This window comes from Cricetulus griseus, assembly GCF_003668045.3.
Source record: "Cricetulus griseus strain 17A/GY chromosome 1 unlocalized genomic scaffold, alternate assembly CriGri-PICRH-1.0 chr1_0, whole genome shotgun sequence".
In the NCBI taxonomy this organism is placed as follows: Eukaryota; Metazoa; Chordata; class Mammalia; order Rodentia; family Cricetidae; genus Cricetulus; species Cricetulus griseus.
The window spans coordinates 267,670,166-267,698,044 of record NW_023276806.1 but is presented as its reverse complement, the minus strand read 5'-3'; the positions used below and the strand labels follow the sequence as shown (position 1 = coordinate 267,698,044).

The following is a 27,879-nucleotide window of genomic DNA, read 5'->3' as shown; positions in this document are numbered from 1 at the left end:
GACAGATTACCCCAAGTTTAAACTACCCCTTGTGATCCAGAGAGAAAATAATATATATGTATTTGTGAATTCCCATGAACTCCCTGTAAGCAGGTAAGACCATGAAGGAGAGCAGAGCCGGTCACCTTTATAGCACGGCAGAACCCAAAGCACTATAGCTGGCCTCTCTCTCAGTGGCTGCCAGAACAGCAAGGCAATGGGACAGTTAGTCTGCAGGGAGAACTTAATGATAAAGTCACTCTGTCCATGCTGTTCCCAGGGGGCACCTCGCCGGCTCAATGGGAAGACATCACAGGAACCACCCCTCTGACCTTCATAAAGGAGTGTGTGTCTTTCACAACCAATGTTTCAGCCAGGTATGGACGTGAAAGTTCCAGAAGCATCACAGATTTCATTTTCTCACGTTTTGGGGAAGTGAGAAAAAAATGCTGCTGTCAATACAATATAATTACTTTTAAATTTATGGGGGAGGAGAGAAGATCCTTAATGTTATTTCTTTAGAAAAGTTATTGAGGAATAAGCTGCTTTTTGATTGATAGAGAGTAAATGTCTTTGCCATTTCAATGACCAAGTTTATAATGTTTGACTTGGGATCTGTTAGACTGATTTTTCTTTACATTGTATTTCATAATTCAATTATTTTTTTTGATGTAGGGGATAAACACACTAAAAACATTTGCACTCCCAGGGGGTCATACCCCCAGCCCCTGATTTTCTTCATTGTGAGTTCTTCGGGGTTTATTTTACTTTTTTGTTATTATTGGGTTTTATTTTTCCATTTTCCCACTTTGTGTTTTGTTTTTCTCAGATTTTGGCTTGCAGACTGCCACCAGGTTTTAGAAACTGTAGGGTTGGCCTCACAACTGTACAGAGAATTGATATGTGTCCCCTACATGGCCAAGTTTGTTGTTTTTGCCAAAACAAATGACCCAGTGGAATCCTCCCTTCGATGCTTCTGCATGACGGACGACAGGGTGGACAAAACCCTGGAGCAGCAGGAGAACTTCGAGGAGGTGGCCAGGAGCAAAGACATTGAGGTACTGGGGTCACAAGAATGAGTGTCTGTTGCTGCATTCCTCAGATATGGGCTTATTTGGGGGCCATGGCATCATATGAAATATAGAAATATCAAATATATAGAAATATCAAAGATATTCATGTTTTGTTTTAAAGCTTTGACATGGGTTCATCCTCATATTATTTAAGTGCTTTGAGTTCACCTCAGCTGGTTAAGACACAATGCTAATGAATCTAAACTACTCTCCATTGTCCTGTGGCCATCTGAATGTGTGTGTGTGGTTACTTTCTACAAACAGTACCACAATTTTCCTTTTTCAAACCTGGAGATCATGTGAGTATCGGCCAGCCAAAAATGACAGATCTGAGTCTACATAAGGAAACAATGGCAGGCATTTTCTCTGGCATGTTTAAAACTGTTAGAAGAGAAAAATAATTCTGTTGTATACCTGTCTGTAATAATAGCTACTAATTATGACTGTTGGAGTGTAATCACCCAGACATTTTTAAAGCAAACAACCCCAAAGAAGTAATTTTCTCATAGTGATGTGATTATGTAAGTCTTTGAATGTTATTTGACTTAAAACTCTCAAAATTCTTTTAGGTCAAGTTAACATTAGATTGTGTGTTTCTTTTACTTTGGAAGGTTCTGGAAGGAAAGCCCATATTCGTTGATTGCTATGGAAACCTGGCCCCTCTTACCAAAGGAGCTCAGCAGCTTGTTTTTAACTTCTATTCTTTCAAAGAAAACAGACTTCCATTTTCCATCAAGGTAAATCATCTTTAATATCGACTCTGCAATTATTTTTAAAGTTCCAAGAGAATAAACCTTTTTTTTTTTTAATGGTTTATTTAGTTTGAATTATCCCACCAAATGTGACTTAAGAACAAGGTCAAACTTTGTTCTAGTTCTACCAGGGTGAATTTTCAAGTTAGTAAAACTTTATTATTGGTAAATGAACATCATATATATATATATATATGTGTGTGTGTGTGTGTGTGTGTGTGTGTGTGTGTCTTTCACAACCAATGTTTCAGCCAGGTATGGACGTGAAAGTTCCAGAAGCATCACAGATTTCATTTTCTCACGTTTTGGGGAAGTGAGAAAAAAATGCTGCTGTCAATACAATATAATTACTTTTAAATTTATGGGGGAGGAGAGAAGATCCTTAATGTTATTTCTTTAGAAAAGTTATTGAGGAATAAGCTGCTTTTTGATTGATAGAGAGTAAATGTCTTTGCCATTTCAATGACCAAGTTTATAATGTTTGACTTGGGATCTGTTAGACTGATTTTTCTTTACATTGTATTTCATAATTCAATTATTTTTTTGATGTAGGGGATAAACACACTAAAAACATTGCATACATATATATATATATATAATTTAAATATAAAGAAATTGAACCCAGTATAGTGATGTACACCTTTTATTCTAACACTCCAGGAGGCAGAGGCAGATGGATCTTTGTGAGTTTGCCAGCCTGCTCTACATAGTGAGCTCCTGTCTCAAAGCATACCAAAATATAAAATTCAAAGAAGTGTTTGTAAAATGAAACAACCTAGAGCAGAATGGACCATATTTATGTAACTCTGATTTGTGTTTCCCGGGACAGGACATGGGCAGGGAGGGTTCAGGCAGAGTCAGGGGGCTCACACCATTTGCTGTTCCCTGTTTCAAATACTGAAGTTTTAAATTAAATCAGTGGGAAAACTGATAATGCACATAGCCCAGAATGGCTTGTCACATGAGATAAGTGGGTGGCCATCCTATTTTTTAAGCCAGGACCTGAGACTCTGGTACATTTCCAGATTCATCCTGGGTTACCATCCTTTCCCTCTGTATGCTTGATAAAACAAATATGTCTCACCCTTAGACAAGAATCAGTCTCTTTGTGTAATCATCAGTTACCCAAAATCTTTTAGGTTAGAGACACCAGCCAAGAGCCCTGTGGCCGTCTGTCTTTCCTGAAAGAGCCGAAGACAACAAAGGGATTACCCCAAACAGCTGTTTGCAACTTAAATATTACTCTACCTGCACATAAAAAGGTATCTTTTAAAACTGGTTTATTTCCACATCACCCCCGCCCTGTTCTTGAGGCAATGGGCCTTTGGTATGTCACTAAGGAATGCTTTGTGTCACTTGGAAAGCCCCCCTGAAACTCCAGTTGTGTAGTCTCTGTGTGTAGATGACGTCTTGTTCCTGTGTTGTCCTGTTCTTACAAGTCTGTATGACAGAGTCCTCTGTTGATTGCTTCCGCTGGTAGTTTGTAGCTCTTAATGCTTTGAAATGACTGTCTATGGCCCGTGATACTGTTTTTACTGGCTTCCTTTGATTTGCTTTGCTTTCTAAACCAGCTTGCCTTGTGTGCTCCCAACTCAGTCCTTTTCATATCCTGACACTCTTTTCCCTGCTGTCCATTATAATATTCCTTGTCTCTGCAATGCATCTTGGGACCAAAAGGAGACAGAGTCAGATCAAGATGATGAGGTAATAAGACCACTTCTGCTTTTATTCTATCCGAGGTAGAATAGATACTGGATATGTATGAAAAGCTTGCAGCGGCGGCGGGGCCCAAATTCGGGAACAGTCTAAATGCTATTGTCCGTCTTAGCCTATGTGAGGTAGAGTTAGCTATTTTTCTTTAAAGTGGCTCACTCTTCCCATGAGCATAGGTGTGCTTCAGTGTATTCTGCAAAAACAATAAAGTAGTTAAAGACAAACCTGGAGTCATTTAAGCATCTTTAAACATGACAGATTGCCATGCAAAAGCTTAAGATTGAGTTTCACCGGTGTGTTTTAGTACCCACTGCCGTCTGGCTACCTGCTGTGTTGTCACTTCTAACTCAAGACCTTGGTTATTATATGGAATTGTGTCATACAATCAACTATGTTTTATGTAAAGTATTTTCTCACCAACTGCTGATAGATGTTTTGCCATTCCAGCTAAAGAATTTATCTTGGCCATTTAAAAAAAATTTTTCCTTTTTTTTTTAATTTACGTGTATATGTGTTTCTGTGTGGGTGTGTACACATGAACGCAGTGACCCTGGAGGTCAGGAGAGAACATGACATTCCCCCCTGGGAGATTGTGAGCTTCCTGATGTGGGTGCTGGAACCAAAAATCAGGACCTTTGCAAGAGCAGCATTCCACACTTAACCATGTATCCAGCCCTTTCTTAGCCATATTTTAAGAGTGCCATTGCCCAGTTTTGCAAGAGTTTTTTCCTAAGTTATCTGTGTATTTCTGTAAGCTATGTGATAATTGGACTTCTAAGAACCCACAATAATTGTCAATAATGAGCTGTCAATAACAACAGCAGCTCAAGTAGAAAAACTGCTGATGAGGCCATCCACCTGTTTGTAATCTCATCTCTACTATGTACCCACAGTAGATCCTGGGATGTATCGTTTCTCCTTGAGTGTACTCACATAGCAAGCCTATTTTTTGACCTGTGAGTTTTCAGTATCACAAACTGGTAGAAACTCACTGCTCAACATTTCTAGTCCCCTTTGGTCTGCTGTATGGGTGCTCTTTTTAAAGCCTGCCACATCGTGGTTTATGTTGAGAGCTGAGGGCAGGGGTCAGACTCCCAAGGGAAAAATAATGCCTAAGGGTGGACAGGACTTGACCGTCCCATCCAATGAAATGTTTCAATGTGTAAAGGTGTCGCAGGGAAGGTGGAAATGGTTTCTTCTCTTATTTTTTCAGGCTGAGAAAGCGGACAGACGTCAGAGCTTTGCATCTTTAGCTTTACGTAAGCGCTACAGCTACTTGACTGAGCCTGGCATGAGTGAGTCTCCTAACACATTCACTAATCTATGTCGATTTTTAGAAGAAGAGACATTTTTTCTATATACACACTAAATTTTGATATCATTTGGAAACAGATAACATTTGCCTACAGGGTCAATTTCATAACCCAATTATGAAATCCAATGTTCCATACCTCATTGGAAAGTACCCCAGGTCATAGCTGAAAATATTTCTGTTCTTGAAGCTAGTCACTAATTGTTTTATTTGTAAGCTGTTTTTTTCTTTTCTTTTAAAACCTTGATTTTACTTTGGTAATATGGTCAGAGATAAGTGCCCATGTTCCTTTAAGTCTGTGCTCAAAGGGGAAAGTGTGTATTTACCTCTGTATATTTGTGGTGGCATAGGGGACTGCCAGGTCACTTTGTCATCTCAGTTCTAGACTGTGGCATAGTGCTTCCAGCTCTTTTCCCTTTGTTGGGTTCATATACTCTCTTCTAGGGGTAGTGCTAGTAGTCTCTGAACTTCTTATCCCATCTCCACTCTCAAGAACTCACTTCTACTACTGTTTGTGGACTAGGCTAGGAAAGCACTCTGGTTCTAGTGGTTGTTTGAGTTTACTCGTAACTGTCTGACAAGGTGGTTGTTAAGTTTATTTGGTCATATTCTGCCTTTCTCTCTCTGCTGACTACCTTTCATTCCCTTGTGGTTGCAGTGTTCATATCCCATAGTCACCATAGAGTTAGCCCCACCCCAAAGGGACACGTGAGTACAGAAAGCAGCACCCTGTTTGATCAACACTGGGTCCTGCTGCCACTGTAACCAACGGAGAAGCTGTGGCTTAAAGAAAATCTAGATGAAAGTACTTTATCATTGATCACACTTAGGTTCCCAGAGGCTTGGAAATGTCACACACAGTCTTGTTCGCCTCCACCTCTTCTGAGGTCAATGGGCCATATGACATAGAAGACAGAAATGGCTCTAATACTTGCATAGCGTACCTGACTCTAACTCCATTAGGAAAGGTTTTGTGTTCAGATTCCAAATGTGGAATACAAGAGGAATGTAGATAGCACACTCCCTCAGACCTGACTTTCCGCCTCTGGCAGACACATCTCTATCCCTCCAGAACCAAAGGTCTGAAGCTAATTATTGTTGCCATAGAACAGGGAAGTGGGACATGCCTGGAGCTATTTGGTTTTTCACTCAAGTTAATTGGGTGTAACTCTGGGATGTTGTTTTCTTTTGAGACCCTCACTGGGTAGTCATTGGGAGCCCTAAGGTATCAATCATTCTTAGGCTTGGACAGGCTTGTTGGGGCAACTGCTTTACATCAGAGACATGATATCACAGGCAGATTTCCCTTAGTCTGTCTCCAAGGTGCTAGTTGTTGGGACACCTGAAATCTAAGGCCTAGTGTTTGCTGAGTGAGTTCTCCTTATGTACAAAAGTGTGACTGTTGGGTTGGTTGGTATTGGAGCTATTCAGCTTGTCACTGACTTCTGACAGAAGGGAAGTGTTTTGTGACAAGGCACATAGAGATGTCCAACAGAATGAAAAGGGACTAAGAGAACAGAAGGGAAATGTCCCAAGCCCCTGAAGGTGCTAGACTCTAAACAAGTTATACTTTCCTCTATCCCTCTGCCCCTTGCCCTACTGCCCAGGGTCTTTGTTGTTAACTGCCCGATGTCCAGACTTGGCCAAGCTCACAAAGGGAGTCCTGAACTAACTGGGTGTCACTAAAACGTACAATGTTCAGCCAAGTGGTAATTTGGTGGCTCCTTTCAAAGTGAGAAATCACAGATGTACTCCAAAAGCCATCTTGTGAAGGTTGAAGAGATGGCTAAGTGGTTAAGAGTGCTTGCTGCTCTTGCAGAAGACCCGAGTTCAGTTCTCAGGACTCACATCAGATAGCTTACAATAGCCTATAACTCCAGCTCCAGGGGGATCCAACATCCTCTTCTGACCTCCACAGCACCTGCATTCACACACACACTGAAAAAAAAAAGCTTATTTTCTTAATTAAACCTAGCAGTAGAGAGTCTTGCCCAGTTTCTGGTAGCACAGACTGAGCCCAAACTGTTGAATCAAGCCATGTGTCTACAGTATGGCCTTTCCCTACAGGTTAGGCACTAAGATTAGTACTAATGACTATGTAAGGCTCCCTCAGCTCTTCCACTTTAGTAAGGCTAAAACATAGCACTAGAAAAAGGCATGTTCTAAGTATCTGCCTTTAAAGGGACACTAGGAATGGAAATCCTCACCCTTGTGAGAGTAGCTGCTAATCCACTGAGAGAGGATTGTAGCAGTGGCCTGGGTGTCTGAGGAAGAGCATAAATGATGAAAAAGGTTCTCACGTCCGCCACACGTCTCAGTGTTACTGTAAACTGTTGTCTTTTTGGACCAAGACTGTACTCATCTCTGGCATGGAACCTTAGTTAGCCCTTGGCAGGCATTCCAAACCTGTGACCAGCTGGCTTTAAGAGTTACTGAAGTAGAGAAGGCTTGCATTTGTTGTCCCCAGTGTGTACTCTCCATACATGTGGGTTTCTTGACTGTTTTGGGAGGAATGTTGGTATTATTGGACCCATCTTTCCTCATGGCTGTTGCTGTGTTTGGAGTAACCAAGAATATGAGGAATATTCTAGAAAAGTACCAGAATCGGTACCTTTGCATTTGATAAATATATACGTTTGTACCTTACGCTGCTGTAGGTACATGATATATGGGGTCTTCAAAATTTATTTGTGCTTTTTGAATTTCCCCCACGATACCTTTTGAGAGTTAAAAGGTAGACCAGATAATGGGGGTCAAGATACAAATTTTGTTCTCCTTATAATGAAGCAAAATCTAGCTATGGAGTTCTTTTGTTGCAGATATATTCAATGATGTATCACAAGGTTTCCTAAAATCTCAAAAGGTACCAAGATTTCACCTCTAATGGAAAAAGTGTACTCTTCTTTCCAAGTGTTCTTGAAAAAGTATTTTTAAATGTATTTATATATATACCATGCATAATACTGCTTTGAAACTGTATTACCTCATTGGCTTGTTTGTTATGATAAATCGCCGCATGATCAAACATTTTCAGTTGCTTTGCTTGCTCTGGTAACCATGAACCATATTTTCTGTTCCCTCCCCCTTCATATATGTGTATGTACACATGCATTTTAAAACTCATTTCATATCACATTTTCTTTTCTCCCCCTCATCAAAAGGAATATACTGCATGGAAAAAAGGATCGATGCAAACATTCCTCTTCTTTGTTTTAAGTTTTGGGTTGACAGCTCTGACTCAGGCAGTTTCTTGCTCTTATTGGCTTTTTATGGGTGTGAAACATAACCAATCCTGCATGGAAGAAACAGATTTAAAAATCCAGTGGCTTCACTATTTGCACACAAGTTGCCTGTCTCTTACTAGTTATTTTGAACTCTGCATGATAAAGCTTGAGTGGTTTTTCTGAAAAGGAGAGAGAGAAAAAAAAAAGTTTCAAATATTTAATGTGTGGATTCACATATTGAAATGGTTCTAACTAGGTGCAACTTATGGTGGACAAGCTGTAGCAGAGGAAACATTTGAGAGTCTTAAAAACACTTTCTGTGGTTGCACAAAACAAACATGTGTATGTATACAGGCAAAACAGAATGGCTGCTGCTATTTCTAACCCAGCACACAAGAAAGTCAATAGGAAGTAAGGAGGCCGTTTTCCATTGTGTTCATTTTTGTCATTGTCAGTACTTTGCCTGTGTTTCTCCTTTACATCATTGGCCTCTATGGCTGCTATGTGCTTTCCTTGTGTTCCATTCCATTTCTTGCTCTGATTCTAATTTACCTCATTCGCCTTTTTTTTTTTTAAACTTCAGATTCTTCGTGTCCATTCATGTTTATTTTTCCTCTTTTGCTTCAAGTCATTCCTTTTTTGCCTCTCCCATCCCAAATCATGCAAACAATTGTACTTGCTTCTGCAATATTTCCAAGTTTACTGACCAATTTTTTTTCTCTGGTCTCTTCTCTGTTTCTCAACCATTTTTGTTGATTTTTTTTTTTTGTGTTTGATTTTCATTTTAAAATTTAAGAAACAGTTGAACGGAGTTCAGGAACAGCAAGATCCCTCCCCACCACTTACTCATACAAGCCATTCTTTTCTACAAGACCTTACCAGTCCTGGACCACAGCTCCAGTCACAGTACCCGGGCCGGCCAAGTCAGGCTTTGCCTCCTTATCCAGCTCCTCCTCTAACACGCCATCAGCATCTCCGTTAAAATCCATATGGTCTGTTTCGACTCCTTCTCCAATCAAATCCACACTAGGCACATCAACTACATCGTCGGTCAAATCCATTAGTGACGTGGCATCTCCTATTAGATCTTTTCGGACAATTTCTTCGCCAATAAAAACAGTGGTGTCACCATCTCCATACAATATCCAAGTTGCCTCTGGTACCCTGGGGAGAGCTCCCACAGTCACCACCGAGGCTACGCCCTTAAAGGGGCTGGCACCCACCTCAACCTTTTCCTCTCGAACTTCTCCTGTGACAACCGCAGGGTCTCTTTTAGAGAGGTCATCCATTACTATGACACCCCCCGCCTCCCCCAAATCAAACATTACTATGTATTCCTCAAGCTTGCCATTTAAGTCGATTATCACCTCAGCAGCACCGCTGATCTCTTCACCTTTGAAGTCAGTGGTATCTCCAACTAAGTCCGCAGCCGATGTCATCTCATCAGCTAAAGCTACGATGGCATCGTCTCTCTCCTCCCCCTTAAAGCAGATGTCTGGACATGCAGAGGTAGCGCTGGTCAATGGGTCTGTTTCTCCTCTGAAGTACCCTTCATCTTCAGCTTTAATTAATGGATGCAAAGCCACTGCCACGTTACAGGACAAAATTTCTACAGCTACAAATGCTGTGAGTTCAGTGGTGAGCGCAGCCACTGACACGGTGGAGAAAGCACTCTCTACCACAACAGCCATGCCCTTTTCCCCACTCAGGTCCTATGTGTCTGCAGCCCCCTCGGCTTTTCAGTCTCTTAGAACGCCCTCCGCAAGTGCACTCTACACCTCCCTCGGGTCTTCAATATCTGCTACTACCTCATCCGTAACGTCATCAATAATCACAGTGCCAGTATACTCGGTAGTCAATGTTTTGTCCGAACCAGCATTGAAGAAACTTCCAGACTCTAATTCGCTCACAAAATCGGCAGCGGCTTTGCTGTCACCCATTAAAACATTGACTACGGAGACACGCCCCCAGCCCCATTTCAATCGAACTTCATCTCCTGCTAAGTCATCTCTGTTCCTCACACCCTCTGCCCTTAAGCTGTCGGCACCATCTTCTTTATCTTCCAGTCAGGAGATCTTAAAGGACGTGGCTGAAATGAAGGAGGACCTCATGAGAATGACCGCCATCCTGCAGACAGACGTGCCTGAGGAAAAGCCATTCCAACCGGACCTTCCCAAAGAAGGGAGGATAGATGATGAAGAACCTTTCAAAATTGTCGAGAAAGTGAAGGAAGACTTAGTGAAAGTCAGTGAGATCCTCAAAAAGGATGTGTGTGTTGACAGCAAAGGGCCACCTAAATCCCCAAAGAGTGACAAAGGACATTCTCCAGAGGATGATTGGATAGAATTCAGTTCTGAGGAAATACAAGAAGCCAGGCAGGCTGCTGCCAGCCACACCCCATCACCGCCTGAGAAAGTGCATGGGAAGGCCAACCTGAGTCGAGTCATTGACTACTTGACCAATGACATTGGGAGCAGTTCATTGACCAACTTAAAGTGCAAGTTTGAAGATGCCAAGAAGGATGGAGAGGAGAGACAGAAAAGGATTCTCAAGCCAGCCATGGCCTTGCAGGAGCATAAACTCAAAATGCCGCCAGCCTCCATGAGGCCTTCCACCTCCGAGAAGGAATTGTGCAAGATGGCTGACTCTTTCTTTGGATCAGATGCCATCTTAGAGTCTCCTGATGACTTTTCTCAACACGACCAAGATAAAAGTCCCTTGTCCGACAGTGGCTTTGAAACCAGAAGCGAGAAAACACCATCAGCACCACAAAGTGCTGAGAGCACAGGCCCTAAGCCACTTTTTCATGAAGTTCCCATCCCTCCCGTCATCACAGAGACAAGGACTGAAGTGGTCCATGTGATCAGGAGCTATGAGCCCTCTACTGGTGACATCCCCCAGTCTCAGCCAGAGGACCCTATGTCCCCCAAACCGTCAGCTACATTTATGGAGTTGGAGCCAAAGCCTACCACCTCTAGCATTAAGGAAAAAGTAAAAGCATTTCAAATGAAAGCCAGTAGTGAGGAAGAGGATCACAGTCGGGTTTTAAGTAAAGGCATGCGTGTCAAAGAGGAGACTCATATCACCACAACCACCAGGATGGTGTATCACTCCCCTCCCGGCAGTGAGTGTGCCTCAGAAAGAATTGAGGAAACCATGTCAGTCCACGACATCATGAAAGCCTTTCAGTCTGGGCGAGACCCTTCCAAAGAGCTGGCAGGGCTGTTTGAACACAAGTCGGCCATGTCTCCAGATGTCCCCAAGTCTGCTGCTGAGACCTCAGCCCAGCACGCAGAGAAGGACAACCAAATGAAACCCAAACTGGAGCGTATAATAGAAGTCCACATCGAAAAAGGTAACCAAGCTGAACCCACTGAAGTCATTATTAGAGAGACCAAAAAGCACCCAGAGAAGGAAGTACCTGGGTGTCAGAAAGACTTATCCCGGGGAAGTATTAACTTAAAAGATTTTCTGCCAGAGAAACACGATGCTTTTCCTTGCCCCGAGGAGCAGGGTCAGCAAGAAGAAGAAGAACTTGCAGCAGAAGAGTCCTTGCCTTCTTATCTGGAATCTTCCAGAGTAAACACTCCAGTGTCCCAAGAAGAAGATAGCCGCCCCAGTTCCGCACAGCTCCTATCCGATGACTCTTATAAAACACTGAAGCTGTTGAGTCAGCACTCCGTAGAATACCATGATGATGAGTTGTCAGACCTAAGAGGGGAGTCTTACAGGTTTGCTGAGAAAATGCTCCTGTCAGAGAAGTTAGATGTTTCTCACTCTGATACCGAGGAGTCGGTGACAGACCCTGTAGGACCCCCTAGCTCACAGTTACAGAGGTCTGATAAGCGCTCCAGAGATAAAGTAGCCACTGCCCCCCAGAAAGAAATCCTCTCCAAAATCTATAAAGATGTGTCTGAAAATGGTATAGGGAGAGTGTCTAAAGATGAGCATTTTGATAAAGTGACAGTGTTGCACTATGCGGGTAATGTCAGTGGTCCAAAACATGCCATGTGGATGCACTTGTCTGAGGACAGACTAGACAGAGGTAGAGAAAAGTTAATATATGAAGATAGGGTGGACAGGACTGTGAAGGAGGCTGAAGAGAAATTGACTGAAGTGTCACAGTTTTTTCGTGACAAAACCGAGAAGCTAAATGATGAACTGCAGTCCCCGGAGAAAAAGCCACGCCCCAAAAATGGCAAAGAATGCTCTTCCCAGAGTTCCACCAGCAGTAGTCCCGAGAGGGTGTTAACAGAACTATTGGCATCCAATGACGAATGGGTTAAGGCCAGGCAGCGTGGTCAAGATGGACAAGGTGTCCCTCAGGCTGAGGACAGGAAGACACACAGTGGGTCCAGCAGCCCAGAGAAGAGGGTCCCTTCCCAACAGAGTGAGGATGGCCAGCCTACAGAGGAAGCCAAAAGAACTGTCATTGCTCAGGGCAGGGGACCAGAAGGGCCCCAGTCTGGGTTTCAGCTCAAACAATCTAAACTCAGTTCCATACGATTAAAATTTGAACAAGGCACCCGTGCAAAAAGTAAGGACCCATCTCAGGAAGAGAAAAATCTGGAAGGCCCATCCCGAATCCCAGTTAAGAAAACTCAAGAAAACAAGCTTCCCACACACCCAGGTTTTGCTAGAGAAAAACAGCAGAAGGCCGTAGACCTCTCAGAGGAGAGAGGGCCAGTGCAAAATGATGTTACCATAGTCAAAGTCGAGCATACCAAAAACAATGACATTGTTGTGAACGAATCTGGCCCCGATGATGCCAAAAGACACAGAACTGAGATGCTAAGTAAGGCAATGCCCGAGTTCTTCCCTGAGCAGCAGGCTGAAGAAGACTCAGCCTGTCCCATGACATCAGACCTAGCAACCAAGGGACCATGGGACAGAAAGGTCTTTAGAACATGGGAAAGTTCTGGGGCCAGTAACAATGAGGCTCAGAGAGAGAAACTGTCGCATGTGCTTGTTCACGATATCAGAGAGAGTCATACTGGTCGCCCCGACGAGAGCGAGAATGCTGATCCAAAGAATGAATTTATGTGTGTGACTGAGAGAGAACACAAATTGTTAACGAATGGCTCTCTCTCAGAAATTAAGGAAATGAGTGTAAAATCTCCCTCCAAGAAAGTGTTATACAGGGAATATATTGTTAAAGAAGGGGACCGTCCTCCCAGCAGCGCTCTCCACCATCTTCCCAGGAAAAGCGAGAGCTCAGTGGGATCTCACATTCCCATCAGGGTGGCAGACGAGAGGAAGATGCTGCCTTCTAACATTCCTGATGGGTTTTGTGAGCAGTCAACATTTCCAAAACATGAACTATCCCAAAAAGTGTCACGGTCAAGTGTGAGCAAAGAGATAGTGGAGAATCAGCACTTTAATTCCATAGATGATGAAAAAGTTACCTATTCTGAGATCAGCAAAGTTTCCAAACAGAGTTACGTAGGCCTCTGTCCAGTTCTCGATGAAACCGAGACCTCTCCCACCAGATCTCCCGATTCGTTAGAGTTTAGCCCAGGAAAGGACTCTCCTTCTAGTGATGTGTTCGACCACGGTTCCATGGAGGGGTTGGAGAAGCTTGCTCCACTAGCCCAGACAGAGGGAGGGAAAGAGATCAAAACCTTACCTGTTTATGTCAGCTTCGTACAAGTGGGGAAACAGTATGAAAAGGAACTCCAACAAGGAGGTGTAAAAAAAATCATAAGTCAGGAATGTAAGACAGTGCAGGAAGCCAGGGGAACCTTCTATACAGCCAGACAGCAAAAGCAGCCTCCTTCTCCCCAGGGCAGTCCAGAAGACGATACTCTAGAGCAAGTGTCCTTTCTAGACAGCTCTGGGAAGAGCCCTTTGACCCCAGAAACTCCCAGCTCAGAGGAAGTGAGTTATGAGTTCACCTCTAAGACGCCAGACTCCCTCATAGCTTTTATACCGGGACAACCTAGCCCAATTCCCGAGGTTTCTGAGGAGTCGGAGTCGGAGGAACCCAAATCAGCCCCCCTAAAGCAGGTGACTGTGGAGCGGGAAACGGATCGTGATGTGAGCAGAGACTCGACCCAAAGACCCAAATGTAACCGAGTTGCCTATATTGAGTTTCCTCCTCCTCCCCCTCTGGATGCTGACCAGATGGAATCAGATAAGAAACATCAGTATCTCCCTGAAAGGGAGGTTGACATGATTGAGGTCAACCTTCAGGATGAGTGTGACAAGTACCAGTTGGCTGAACCCGTCATCCGAGTGCAGCCCCCATCACCGGTCCCTCCTGGCGCTGATGCCAGTGACTCCAGCGATGATGATGAGTCCATGTATCAACCAGTCCCGGTTAAAAAGTACACCTTCAAGTTAAAGGAAGTTGATGAAGGACAGAAAGACATGGCCAAATCCAAAACTGCTGCTACGAAGGCTTCCAACCAGAAAGAGGTGGAGAGTAATGGGAGAGAGAGTGAGTCTGGCCTTGACTCCCCTCAGAACGAAACAGCTCAGAATGGAAACAATGACCAGTCTGTCACTGAGTGTTCCATCGCAACCACGGCCGAGTTTTCCCATGACACCGATGCCACCGAGATTGACTCTCTGGATGGCTATGACCTACAAGATGAGGATGATGGCCTAACAGAGAGTGACTCTAAACTCCCCAGTCAAACTGTGGACACCAAGAAGGACGTCTGGACAGAGGGCATCCTGAAGCCGGCCGACCGCTCTTTCAGTCAGAGTAAACTAGAAGTTATTGAGGAGGAGGGGAAAGTAGGACTGGATGAAGAGAAGCCATCGTCTTCCAAAAGCTCTTCATCGGATAGAACCCCAGAGAAGAGCGATCCCAAGTCAGGGGCCCAGTTCTTCACCCTGGAAGGCAGACATCCAGACAGATCGGTGTTTCCTGATACTTACTTCAGTTACAAAGTTGATGAAGAATTCGCCACTCCTTTTAAAACAGTAGCGACCAAGGGTCTAGATTTTGACCCTTGGCCCAATAACCGAGGGGACAATGAAGTTTTTGACGGTAAATCTCGGGAAGATGACACTAAGCCATTTGGTCTGGCGGTGGACGACCGCTCTCCGGCAACCACCCCTGACACAACGCCGGCCAGAACACCAACTGATGAGAGTACCCCAACTAGCGAGCCTAACCCCTTTCCATTTCATGAGGGGAAAATGTTTGAGATGACCCGCAGTGGTGCAATTGACATGAGCAAGAGAGATTTTGTGGAAGAGAGGCTCCAATTTTTCCAGATTGGTGAGCATACTCCTGAAGGGAAGTCAGGGGCCCAGGGGGAAGGGGATAGCAGTATGGTCACTGACACCCCACAGCCACAGTCAGGGGACACCTCGGTAGACAACAATCTAGAGAGAGATGTAGAGGCACCTACAGTTGAACCCAACCCCAGCATCCTGACCATCGGAGAGTGTCAGGAAGGCGCAGCCTGTAGTGGCTCTCTGGAGAAGTCAGCAGCTGCTGCTAATACCTCAAAAGTTGACCCCAAGTCACGCACGCCTATAAAAATGGGAATTTCCGCATCTACCATGACCATGAAGAAAGAAGGCTCTGGAGAAGTGACAGATAAGATAGAGGCTGTGGTGACCAGTTGCCAGGGGTTAGAAAACGAAATGATGACAGTTATCTCAAGTGCACCCAATAGCCAGGTGGGCGTTAGGTCCCAAGAGAAACACGATTTTCAAAAAGATAACTTCAATAACAACAATAATCTGGATTCTTCCACTATACAGACAGATAACACTACAAATCATGTAGTTCTGACAGGATGTGCTGCACCCACTCGTACCACAGAGAAAGCTAATCCAGTGAAAGGCTCAGGAAAGAGTCCAGGGACACAAGGACACTGCATCAGAGATTCTCGGAAGGAACCAATAGGGGTTAGGCGGAAATCCAAGCTTCCCATAAAGGCCACTGCACCAAAAGATGTCTTCCCGTCAAACCATAAACCAGACAGTAAAGCAGGTAAACTGAGGCAGGTTGGTCCATCTGAGAAAAACAGAACCCTTCCTATTTCTTCATGTGTAGATGCCAAGTCCCGAATTCCAGTCAAAAACACATACAGGGAGAACCTAGTTTCAGTCAGAAAAGCATGTGCCACACAAAAGCGAGGGCAGCCAGAGAAAGGCAAGGCCAAACCGCCTCCATCCAAGTTGCCAGTAAAGGTAAGATCCACCTGTGTCACCGTCACCACCACCAACACCACCACTACCACCACCACCAAAACCACCACCGTTAAAGTTAGAGAAAGTCAGCGTAAGGCAGTATGTAAACATCCCATTGAATATTTTAAGGGAATTAGTGGTGAGACCCTAAAACTTGTGGACCGCCTCACTGAAGAAGACAAAAAGATGCAGTCGGAGTTGTCTGATGAGGAAGAGAGTACCTCAAGAAACACGTCGTTGTCCGAGACTTCCCGGGGTGGCCAGCCTTCAGTTACCACGAAGTCTGCTAGAGATAAGAGAACAGAGGCAACACCTTTAAAAGCAAAGAGTGGAAAGGCCGGCAGTAGAAGGACTGGTGAGAACGAAGGCAGTCAGGTTTCTTGAGCGCTCTTTGCTCACAACCTGGAGAAACAGCATAGTCCGTAAACACTTTCCAACTCGTAGACCCTAGTGCATGACCTGTCGTGATTGCTTGTGGAGTGGTTTAACTGTAGCTTCTCATTCTGTCATTGTCATCTGTCTGTGCTCTCCTAGATGCTCTTCTCTCCTCTTTCAATCCAGCTACACTGTAGAGAGCTAGGGAAGCATGCTACACTGGTGTCATTCAAAGATGTGAAAGATTTTCTTTTCTAATGTGCTCACGGATTATGACTCTGTCAGAGCCAAGGCAGATGTTCAGATTCCATCATGGTTGTTGCCACAAACGCGATACTGTGACCGTTGTAAAGCGGCCAGCTCGCCAGCATGTTCAATCTCATTACATTACGAGCATCCATGTAATCTGGCATTTGGCCTGACGAGAGTGACAGACAAGAAGTGTTTGTGTAGGTGACTAGGACACATCTAAGTACACAGTGTTAGTCTCAGTCTCTGTAAAAAAAAAAAAAAAAAAAAACTGAGTACTTCGAAAAGCAATTTTCCAGTGTCGTGTCTTCCTTGGCGATTGTTTTAATTGAGAAATTGTAAATCGTAGGTCCACAGAGTCCTTGTGAGCGGACAGATATCAGGATGGCAATAGTAGCCGATCACCTGGGACTTAGTTGGACAGGTAAGTACATAAGCTCCTGAATGAATCAGGTATCCTTCCCCAGTGTCCTTGTCTTCGTCACTTGCAAAAACCATCCTATACATCTCCAAATACACAAACAAGCAAACAGTAAAACATTATCCATAATTCTACCCGCCTTGATAATTACTGATAGCAACCATACCCCCTAGTTTTTTTCTGTATATGTACAAAGTTAGACCTTTAAATTCTTTCTTCACCTGGCCATTTCTGTAAGAGAATAGCTTTGTAACTTAGGGCACATGCCTTAGGGAGCATTCAAGAAAACCCAGCTAAGACTATGACTACATAATTAACATGATCTCTGTTGTTAAAACGGCACTTTTAGCTAATGGTTCAATTAACGCATGCTCCGGTGTAGCCAGTTACTTAGCCTTCCAGGATAGTATTTACCCAATTGTTGTGCCTTTATTGGACTAATGCTTTTAGATGAACTTACTATTCTGTCTTAGGATCAGTTTAAATGGAAAAACCTTACCTTACTTTGACAAAGAGACCAAAAAATATTTCAGATATTTCTATGACCAATAAAAAGGAATGAAAGCCTCGATCGTAAGTTAATTTTTGGGAAAGGATATAAGTAAGTAAAATAGATGCAATTCACAAAGGTGCTTCGGTTCTATGAAACCATTAATAATTCAAGGTGATGGAAAGGAAATATCCATCTTTGTTTCACATCACTAAAGTCAAATGCAGGGCTATGTCACCTAAAAAATGTAGCATTATAGTGTTGGTCCTAACAAGCCCCCACCCCATATCCTGACTCATGCGAATCTAAGAAGAAATGTGATGTTTCCTAGGTTGAATATATCTTTTAAATGCACATCTAAAGATGTTGGGCATTCCACTAAAAATATGCTGGAACATTGGAGCAAATGATTGATTTCTTTTATGACGATAGACCATGCATAACTAAACTAGTAAAAAAAAATAAGTATTAAACATAAGTATCTGTCTAAGATCATCTTATATATCAGCTACCACATCCATTTTCATTATCTGTTGTTAAAGGGGGAAGGTATAACTAGGCTATAGGAAAAAAAAACATCTGTATTTTTCCTTTGTATGCCTCAGACCCACCTCCCAGCCCTACCAAATTACAAAGCCCTCCTTACCTGGTCTCAAGCCTCTGCTCTAGATGAGCTGGTAAGGGTCAGGGACTTCTGGGAACTCTGGTATGTCCGGTGTCTGAGTAACACCCTGAAGGTGAAGAAGAATTAATACTGGTTTACATTTGTAAATTGTTCCCTACAAAGCCCATCTTAACACCAATTCTGTTTTAACATAGGTCATTGACTTGAAAAGTAAAGAGAATGCATGATGATTGTTTGCATTGTTACTGAATAACAACCAGATTTTCATTTGTCTAACATGGTGAGTCCTTAGTTTCCCAGAGTAGATTTTTGGAGATGTGGCACAGGAGAAGACCCAGGTGAGCTGGGGACAGAGCCCAGCGGCCCAGCATGCTCAAAGCCTCAGTTAATCCCCAGGAGTAGAAAAGAAGAAATAAAATCAAGTTCTCCAACTCTGAATTCTCCAGGGCCAATGTGCCTTTTTCCAGTCTTCAGAGCAATAAATAATATTTGCTTTTGAGGATTTCTTGGGTGATAGGACTCTTGTTACCTAAAACGTACACAGATGGTGGAATTAAAACTGGAATTAACCTCTTTAATTAGAACAACTGTGTGATCAATGAAGACCATTAGAAATTTTTCAGTATTTAAACAATGTGGAAAAGTGTCTCTTCAAACTATCGTTCATAAGCATTGATTTTTATAATAATCTTGTTTCGTTCACAATACAAATTTTGTAGTTCTCTCCAAAATTATTATCTGCTGGTCCTGGCTTTGATGGATAATGAATCTATACATGTGATGGTATTTTTTCCTAACCACTATGCTTAAGAGTCATGACATGAATTTAAGCTTTTGTTGTTGTGAAAGTGTCTGTGCCCACATGTATGAAGGCTAAATTTTGTGCTGAGGTAAGCTGTTTTCAGTTACAGAAACACTGTTTTATATGATACACTTCTAACTGTCCACCGTGGTCACAAAACTTTAAAAACTATCATATCAGAAAACTTCCTCCTTTTGTTCAACAAGGGGACAGTTGTCAAGTTTCCAGTCATTCAAGTCTGCAGTGACTACTCATGTGTGTGCAAATCATTTTATAAGCCCCTGTGCACCACCAATATAGACTTCTAGCAGCAATACACTTGACCAAAACATGAGGACTTCTTGAATTTCTGAATTCATTTTGCTGAGTTTTTGGAAATGTTTGACAGGAATAGAATCTTGGCCAATCCCTTTTCCATGGAAGCAATTCTTCATATTTCTTGCTTTATAGCAATTAAGGTAAAACATACTTATTTTTAAAAGTGATAAGTGATGAAAAGATGTCTCCTTTCCCAAGGTCTCTATCCCAAGGTTTAAAGGGGTTGAACTCAGGTTATCAGGCTTAGTGGCAGGTGCCTTGACATACCAAACCATCTTGATGACCATGTTGAGTTTATCTTAATCTTAATATGTGTTTACAAAATTGAGCATAAACTTGGACATATAGCAATCCCTCTTATTTTTTCACACAAATGGCTGCATATCACAGGCATGATTTTCCCTGGAGTTATCACTTAACCTCCCAAGTAGAGATCATGAAACACAAAGGCTTAGCCATTTACTTTAGCAAATAAGTAAGAGGTGTGCTTCAATTGGATTGCTCAGAGCAACCCACTCACTGTCTCTGTGCATGCTCAGGAGTAGTAAGCTCCTCCCTGTCTTGTGTACAATTGTCCAATCTGCAGAGAATGTGGCTGAATCAAAAGAAACCAGCCACATCCTCTCTACAATGCAAAGAATCTCCAAATTTTTTTTCTAGTTGGATGTGGTGGTGCACGCCTTTACTCCCAGCACTTGGGAGGCAGAGACAGCCTGATCTACAGAGTTAGTTCTAGGACAGCCAAGACTACACAGAGAAACCCTGTCTCAAAAAAAAAAAGAAAAGATTTCTAATTGGAATTTAGTGGTTAGTAATTATCTAGGGAAAGTCTGGACACAGCCTACCTATAAAAAAATAATCAAGCACCAGATTGCCCAACTCTAGGAAAGGGCTTTTCTTTACAATTCATTTCTTTCTCTAGTTTTGTTGTTATTGTTGCTTGGCATGGGGTGTTAGGAGTTGAATGTGATGTTGATGAAGGGTGTGCAAAGTAACAAATACACTTCCTAACTCTCTCTCTCTTCACAGAGTTGGCAAGGGAACTCAATTTTTCAGTGGATGAAATCAATCAGATACGTGTGGAAAATCCCAATTCCTTAATATCCCAAAGCTTCATGTTATTAAAAAAGTGGGTTACCAGAGACGGAAAGAATGCCACAAGTATGCTTAAAATTATATATATATTAACTTTCAGAAACCACACGGGGTTAATTTCTTAGAGAAATCTGCTTTTGGGCTTATCCCGGGATTTTCAGTATCCTGTAATTTCCTGTAGCGAATGGGAGGAGCTAGTGAAAGTCTAGAGTGACACTTCTTTAAGCCCTGGTCTCCTAGAGTCCTGTGCTTAGGTTTCCTGGGAATCAAGTGGCAGGAAACAATTTGCAGTTTGTATGACCTTCTTTCCATATATCTACTAAAAATGGAGGGAGAAATAATAACTCTTCTGTCATGGGATGGTCAGCAGAAAATCAGCTTTGAAGTCACTGCTGCCTCCAGGGCAGTTGTGGAGGGCAGTACAGAGGAGGATGGGGCACGTTAGGGGAGCCAGCCAGTTGTACCCAGGCTGGGGCAGTGGTAAATCCTCTGCTTTAACTAGATTTGGGTAGGTGCTAGTGACTGAGTTCAAAACACCCGGCACTCACCCACTGCAGTATGGGGTAAGCTATGGAGGATTTGCCTGCTCAGCTTGATCTTGGTAGTTGATTAAAATGTTAAGCATTGGCTGTAAAGATGAGGCATTGACATTCTGAGAGTCAAGGGAACTTGAAACTGTATTAGGCCCCTAGCAGAGTACAGGTGTTTGAAGACCATCTATCTGCCCTGCCACAGTGGGATGAATCCTGTGGCCTCCACAGACAGCTTTAAAGTAGGAGTCTTCCCTGGGGCAGCCAGCATTCTGGACATGGATCCAGCAGAGCTAAGTAGGGAGCTGAAATGCTAGCCAAAGTCATGCTTTTTTGGGGGGGGATGGGGGGAGGTTTTGTGTTAACTTGCAGGAAATAATGCCACTGGGTTCTCAACCTCTTTTCTCTCCTTTTCAGCTGATGCCTTAACTTCGGTCTTGACAAAAATTAATCGAATAGACATAGTGACTCTGCTAGAAGGACCAATTTTTGATTATGGGAATATTTCAGGCACCAGAAGCTTTGCAGATGAAAACAATGTTTTCCATGACCCAGTTGATGGTAATTGCATTTAGTGTTTGTATTTGATCATTTGATATAAAATCTGAAAAGTGCTGTCAGTCAAGGCAGCTACCTGCACCATGATCTGCTTGACTCAACTTCTTGTTTTCACAGTGTTTTTGTTCTGCCAGAGTCTGCAAATGAGCACTCTCAAATACCAGAGTAGGCTCGGTAAACATCTCTCTACAGCACAGAGGATGAAATATAAAAACACAGCATCTGAAAGAGCTGTGACTCTTCTGTGCCCCCAAATGGAAGAAAAGTTAATACCTGCAAAATGCAATGCTTTGGCATTTAAAATTAATGTGTTTTTTTAACCCAGTGATTTCATATGTAAAGTGAAATAAAACCATGAGCTCAGTTTTAACCAAGGAGGTAACATGCTGAGCCCAGTTTGCAGTAAACAGTACCTGGGGTGAACAGTGAATCCCTGTTGTGGGACCAAGCATGTAGAAGTGTAGTAGAGGGGCTGGAGAGATGGCTCAGAGGTTAAGAGCTCTGGCTGCTCTTCCAGAGGTCATGAGTTCAATTCCCAGCAACCACATGGTGGTTCATAACCATCTATAGTGAGATCTGGTGCCCTCTTCTGGTGTATGGGCATACATGCAGGTAGAACACTATATATAACAAATAAAATTCTTTAAAAAGTGCAGTGGAGAAGTCTCCCACCATTCCAGTAATGTTAGTTACTTAACATTAACCTGCATTCTACCAGTAATTCCTGGGGTAGAGGAATGGCAATATTTAGTGTGTTGTGCGTTCTTTCTAATTTAGTGAGTGTGTGCACACACACACACAAATCACTAATAACCTTTTGGTTTAGCTTAATTTAACATTCCCCTTCCCCATTCATTAGTTGTCAGGAAAAACATGACAGCCAGCCATGTTTTTGAAGCTATTCCTGTCTTACTTCACACGTGAGAATCTGTCCCCACGGTGAATGGTGAATGGAAAATAATGGCGTGGCATACACGAGACTAGCCAAAGATACTGTCCTGTTAGTTCAAGGGTCAAGAAATATGGTCATTCTCTTTTTCCATTTTTAACTGACAAAATTAGACTCATAAGAGCCAGGGACTTTTAAAATTCTGTATGTGTCACAGTGTGAAAGGTCACAGAATCTTAGAAAGTGCTTGTTTACTACAGGTGAAGTGTATCTGTAAACCCACAGAGCATGATACCATGGTTTCTTGGAACACATGCACTATTGTATGCCTTGTCTTATGTAGTAGGCTATATGTGTTGATAAATTCCTTTTGTATTAGATCAATACAGCAAATTAAGAATTACTGGCAAGTTACTGTTTTAGCTTCCTCTACTCTTTACTGGAAAAAGAAATCACAAGTGTGGTATCCTTGGTCCATTTTGGTTTAACACTGCAAAGTTTGAATATCATTAAAATAAGCTCACCAGGGCTTTTTGTTATTGTATCTCACTATCATATAGTTCTTTTTATTAAAATTTCTGAGGGAAATTTAGGCATGAAATAAATTTACTTATGCAAACTATAAGTCATATCTTAACTGGATTTTAGTAAGAGGCTCATATTATAGGTGGCTGTAACCAACCAATGTCCACTAACCTACAGCAATTTGAACCTCCACCAATAGCTGTTTGCCTTGAACTAATAGGAAAAGCTGGTCTTTGGTTTTGTAGACCAATGAACTGAGAAAATGCATTGCTGCTTTTTAAAACAAAATTTGAGCTTTTGGGAAACTCCCTTTCCTCACCATGACCAGACTATTACTGACTTTCTCACTGCTGGAGCCAGGAAATTCTTCTATAGATTGCTTAGAATCAGGAGTTAGCCCCCTCCTTCCCTTTTGAGCAGGCTGGCACAGCACTGTGCTAAATCCTGGATCCTCTTAACCTTAGGCTCTCCTCCTGTCTCCATGTGTATCATTTTTTTCTCTTTATTTGCCTCATGATTCTAAGCAGATTCCCATCACCAGCTTCACATAACTGTCTCTGTGACATTAAGACACCTGCCACACATGTTGTCATTTATCTTGTCTAACATCCTTCTAAATTGTTCAGCCAACACGACTGTGGCTCTAAAAATTCATCAATCATTTCTTTCTGGAGTGTAAATTCATTCCTTATTTTCTCCCATAAATTTCATGTAAATGAGTAAGAATTAGAACTGGATTGTGTTATTAACCTAAGCAAGAGGGAATTGGTTACAGAATTGGCCTCTTCCGGCTTCTTACAGCTTGTTGTATTCATTCTACCATAGTATAGGTTTTGCATGCTAAAATGAGAACGATGTGTTAGCCGTGAGCCACGTGTCTTCCAGATACGACAACTAACTTTCTATTGAGTTCATTTCATCTGCATAGTTATGATGCTGTATTAAAAATTGATAGAATGCCATTGTTTTATTTCATTAAATTACATGTAACTGAACTAAACTATCAACGTGTGTACATTGTTCTGTAATCCATCATGCATTGTCATACCTGATATAATTTGAGTCATCCCATGTGTTTGTGTCTAATGTGTTCCAGCTCATTCCAGTCAGTCCAAATGTACTGTCTTCCATAGGTCACCCTTCCCTTCAAGTGGAGCTGGAGACCCCCATGGGGTTGTACTGCACACCAGCCACCCCTTTCCAGCAAGATGACCATTTTAGTGATATCTCTAGCTTAGATTCTCCCTTTAGAACCCCCAGTAGACTGAGTGACGGGCTAATGCCTTCCCAGGGAAACCTAGAACCTTCAGCAGGTGGACCTCCAGTGGTAACTGCAGAGGACACATCCTTAGAAGACAGCAAACTGGAAGACTCAGTAACTGTAACAGAAATGGTTGGCCCACGGGATGTAGACGAGAGCCAGATGAAGGACATGTGCCTGAGTGAGTGTCCTCAGTACCTCGGAAGTGTGGCTGGGGTCCCAAAAGATGGTATGCCGGCAGAGCCGCTGAGACCACAGACTAGAAAAGTAGCCATAAGCTCTGAGCAGCAGGAGAAAGGAAGATCTGGTCCTGGTGAGGAGATGGCAGAAGAAAAGCTCAAATCCCTATTTGAGGACATTCAACTTGAAGAAGGAGTAGAGTCTGAGGAGATGACAGAAGAAAAAGTGCAGGATATTCTTAACTGTGTGCAACGAGCAGAACTGGCAATGTCTTCACTTGCAGGTTGGCAGAACGAGACATCAAGTGGAAGCCTAGAGTCCCCGGCACAAGCCCGAAGAATAACTGGTGGGTTACTAGACCGCCTGGATGACAGGTACGGCTATGTCTCGGGGAGTACACCTGAAAAGTGAGTGTGTGCTGTCTGTACTTTGTTTTAAACAGCTGCTTTTTTTGGCACTGACTCCCTATTCCAAATGGTTTGACCTGTTCCAGGACATACCTTCTTTACTGATTGGTTTCATTATGACATATTCCCTAGAGAAAGGTGAATTTATTGCAGTAAAAAGCAAAGCACAGTTACTTACATGCCAAAGATCTAGACGTTGGCTTGATGAGAAGACACTTTGCTGGTTTCTTATCTTCGTCTCTCTTCAAAGTCAGCAGTGTCCCATTGAAGTCATTTCATAATTGAAAGCCCAGATCTTTTATGGATATTACCATTTGTCTTGTTTCATAACTACAGATATAAATGGGATGATACAAGATATTAGAGATTAAAAACCTGACAAAACCTGCCATCCAGCAATAGTCACCAGGAAAAGTCTGAAACAATAAAGGTGTGTTTCAGCAGCAGCATATATGCAAACCAAATGTGCATGGCTCTGCATTTAATCTCCAGCACGCCACCCCCCAAAAAAGGAATGAGGCAGCAGATGTCAATTTTCTATCTTCATGTAAGAAATCTAGAGAAACAAAACACCCCTACTATACTCAGGAAAACATGTTATTCTTCCAGTTTTCTTTTGTAACTTTTTTTTTGTTGTCCCAGTTACTCTAGAACTCACTCTGTAGATCAGGCTGTCCCTGAACTCTCAGAGAGCCACCTGCCTCTGCCTCGCAAGTGCTGGCTATGCCCAGCCACATTCTTCCATTTTTATATACATAGGCTTTTACACGGAAACATGATAGACATTTCCTTACAACCAAAATAGCCATCAATGTATAACTACAGTAATTCTGTCAGTGTGCTTCTGGTTCATCTTTATGCTAGCCCTGCTCTAGAAAGTAAGGCTCTAGACCCTGGACACACCCCACCACTGTAAGGGAGACACTTTGACCTTGGATAAATTTCTAAATGCATTTGTGTTTGCATTTCTTCATTAACATAAAAGGTTAATGTACTAACAAGTTGCCTCTTCTGGGCAATGAGTACAACACTAGAAATGACGTGTGAGCTACAAAATAAAACAAATGGTTTATGTTGAAAGTAGTAAAGAAAAGACTTACCTTGCTTAGGAAAGGAGTTCCCATAGTGAACAGAAGATGTGTTGGTCAGTGAAAGCAGTGGAGAGCTAGCATGGACAAAGGAGGTCCAATAAGGGCATTTTGTTTGAGACCGTGTGACACATATATGGACAGATGAAAACCTACAAAGAATTCAAGTCAGGATCCCTGAAAAAAATGCAGTTTTCACTCAGGAACTCCTTTTTGTTCTATTTTTCTCAGGCAGTGTTTGGGTTTGTTTGTTTTTTGTTTTTTATTTATTCTTGTTTGGTTTTCAAGATAGGGTTTCTCTGTATAACAGTCCTGGAACTCTATATGTACATCATGCTGACTTCAAACTCAGAGATATTCACCTGCTTCTGCCTCCCAAGTGCTGGGATGAAAGGCGTGCACCACCATGCCTGGCGTTTGTTTTTCATTAGTGACATGATAGTGTTTCTTCACTAGCCTTCCCTTTAAAATTGGTGAGGTTGGAACTATATGTCCATCAACATTTTTAAGGTATAAAATTTAGCTATGGAAAATGATTTTTTTTTAAAGTGACAGTCTCATAGTTATGTTGGAAGTTGGGTGCTGGGGATACCTATAGCCTGAATACACCTCACTGGCCCATCTGTGAAAGGCCCTCACATTTTAAATCCACTTGCTAATTTTTTCATGCTTATTTTATGTCTTTGGAAGAATTTTGGCAGGGATGGAGATATAGCTCAATGGTTAAGAGCTCTGACTGTTCTTCCAGGGGACCCAGGTTCAATTCCCAGCATCCACATGGTAGCTCGCAACTGTCTGTAACTCCAGGATCCGACACCCTCGCACAGACATACATACAGGAAAAACACCAACAAAATTAATTTTTTTAAAGTGGTTTAGCAACATGGGTATTGAAACCATACCCTGAAGCCATCACACTTTGCCATTATGAATTTGCATATTGTATCTTTCACAGCTCTGATCAGGTTCGAGATTCCATTACCTCATATCTCAAAGGAGAACCTGGGAAATTTGAAGCAAATGGAAGCCATGCAGAAGGCACTCTGGAAGCAAAGGCAAAGTCCTATTTTCCGGAATCCCAAAATGACGTAGGAAAACAGAGCATTAAGGAGAATCTGAAACCAAAAACACACGGATCTGGTCGCACTGAGGAACCAGCATCACCCCTCGCAGCCTATCAGAAATCTCTGGAAGAAACCAACAAGTTTGTCATAGAAGATGCACCTAAACCCTGTGTGCCTGTCAGCATGAAAAAGATGACTAGGACTTCTGCTGATGGCAAGGCCAGGCTCAACCTCCACGAAGAAGAAGGGTCCAGCGGGTCAGAGCCTAAGGTAGGTCATCTACACAGCCAGCATGCTCTTACTATTGCAAACACCCATGGTCCATTACTATTAATCTGGTAGCATTGGGTACAAGGTTCTTTATGGATTCTAAATGGTGATGGGGGAAGGGTAGCCACTAAAGAAAACTCTAGGGAGAATGTACTCCTACGTACTCCATGGGAGGTTAGCACCTTCAGTCATCAAGGGAATAAAGAATCTCCAGCCATTGCCAAGGATGAAAAGAAACAAAGAAACATTGAGTAATTAGTTTTGGGGGGGTCCAGAACCAATCCTGCCTGTGATTCATCTTCCCTGATTGAAAACTCATCCTTCATTCTTAGAGGTAAATGGGGGTCATTTTCATACTTTCTGGTTCTCTCAGTGTTTAAAGACTATAGTATCAGAGCCATTCTATAATACTACACTGTAGCAACTAATGTCTCAGAGTAGTTGAAAGATTGAAAGGATGCAATTTTCGAGATAAGGGGACTGGATGGAAGACAGAAGTCTGTGTTAGAAACATTCTTTTTATAT

The 27,879-nt window shown here is 42.6% G+C and overlaps 2 protein-coding genes across 14 annotated transcripts in view; both read left to right on the top strand.

The window, feature by feature from the left end:
* Ank3 (ankyrin 3) overlaps positions 1–27,879 on the top strand; it is a 150,364-nt gene that overhangs the window by 104,662 nt on the left and 17,823 nt on the right. For 7 of the 13 annotated variants that reach the window (XM_035450601.1, XM_035450599.1, XM_035450598.1 and 4 more), the window contains 10 exons: positions 260–356; positions 809–1,037; positions 1,664–1,789; positions 2,944–3,066; positions 4,731–4,812; positions 17,181–17,255; positions 20,517–20,648; positions 21,530–21,673; positions 24,218–24,899; positions 26,976–27,354. In XM_035450601.1, coding sequence (XP_035306492.1) covers positions 260–356; positions 809–1,037; positions 1,664–1,789; positions 2,944–3,066; positions 4,731–4,812; positions 17,181–17,255; positions 20,517–20,648; positions 21,530–21,673; positions 24,218–24,899; positions 26,976–27,354 — 2,069 coding nt within the window. The remainder of the gene's footprint in view (positions 1–259; positions 357–808; positions 1,038–1,663; positions 1,790–2,943; positions 3,067–4,730; positions 4,813–17,180; positions 17,256–20,516; positions 20,649–21,529; positions 21,674–24,217; positions 24,900–26,975; positions 27,355–27,879) is intronic. The other 6 variants (XM_035450605.1, XM_035450603.1, XM_035450606.1 and 3 more) reach the window with 2 other exon arrangements.
* LOC118239462 (ankyrin-3-like) lies at positions 6,356–17,102 on the top strand. The gene is made up of 2 exons (XM_035450635.1): positions 6,356–6,374; positions 8,850–17,102. The coding sequence occupies exons 1-2, from the start codon at positions 6,356–6,358 to the stop codon at positions 16,589–16,591; spliced, it is 7,761 nt and encodes a 2,586-aa protein (XP_035306526.1). The 3' UTR covers positions 16,592–17,102.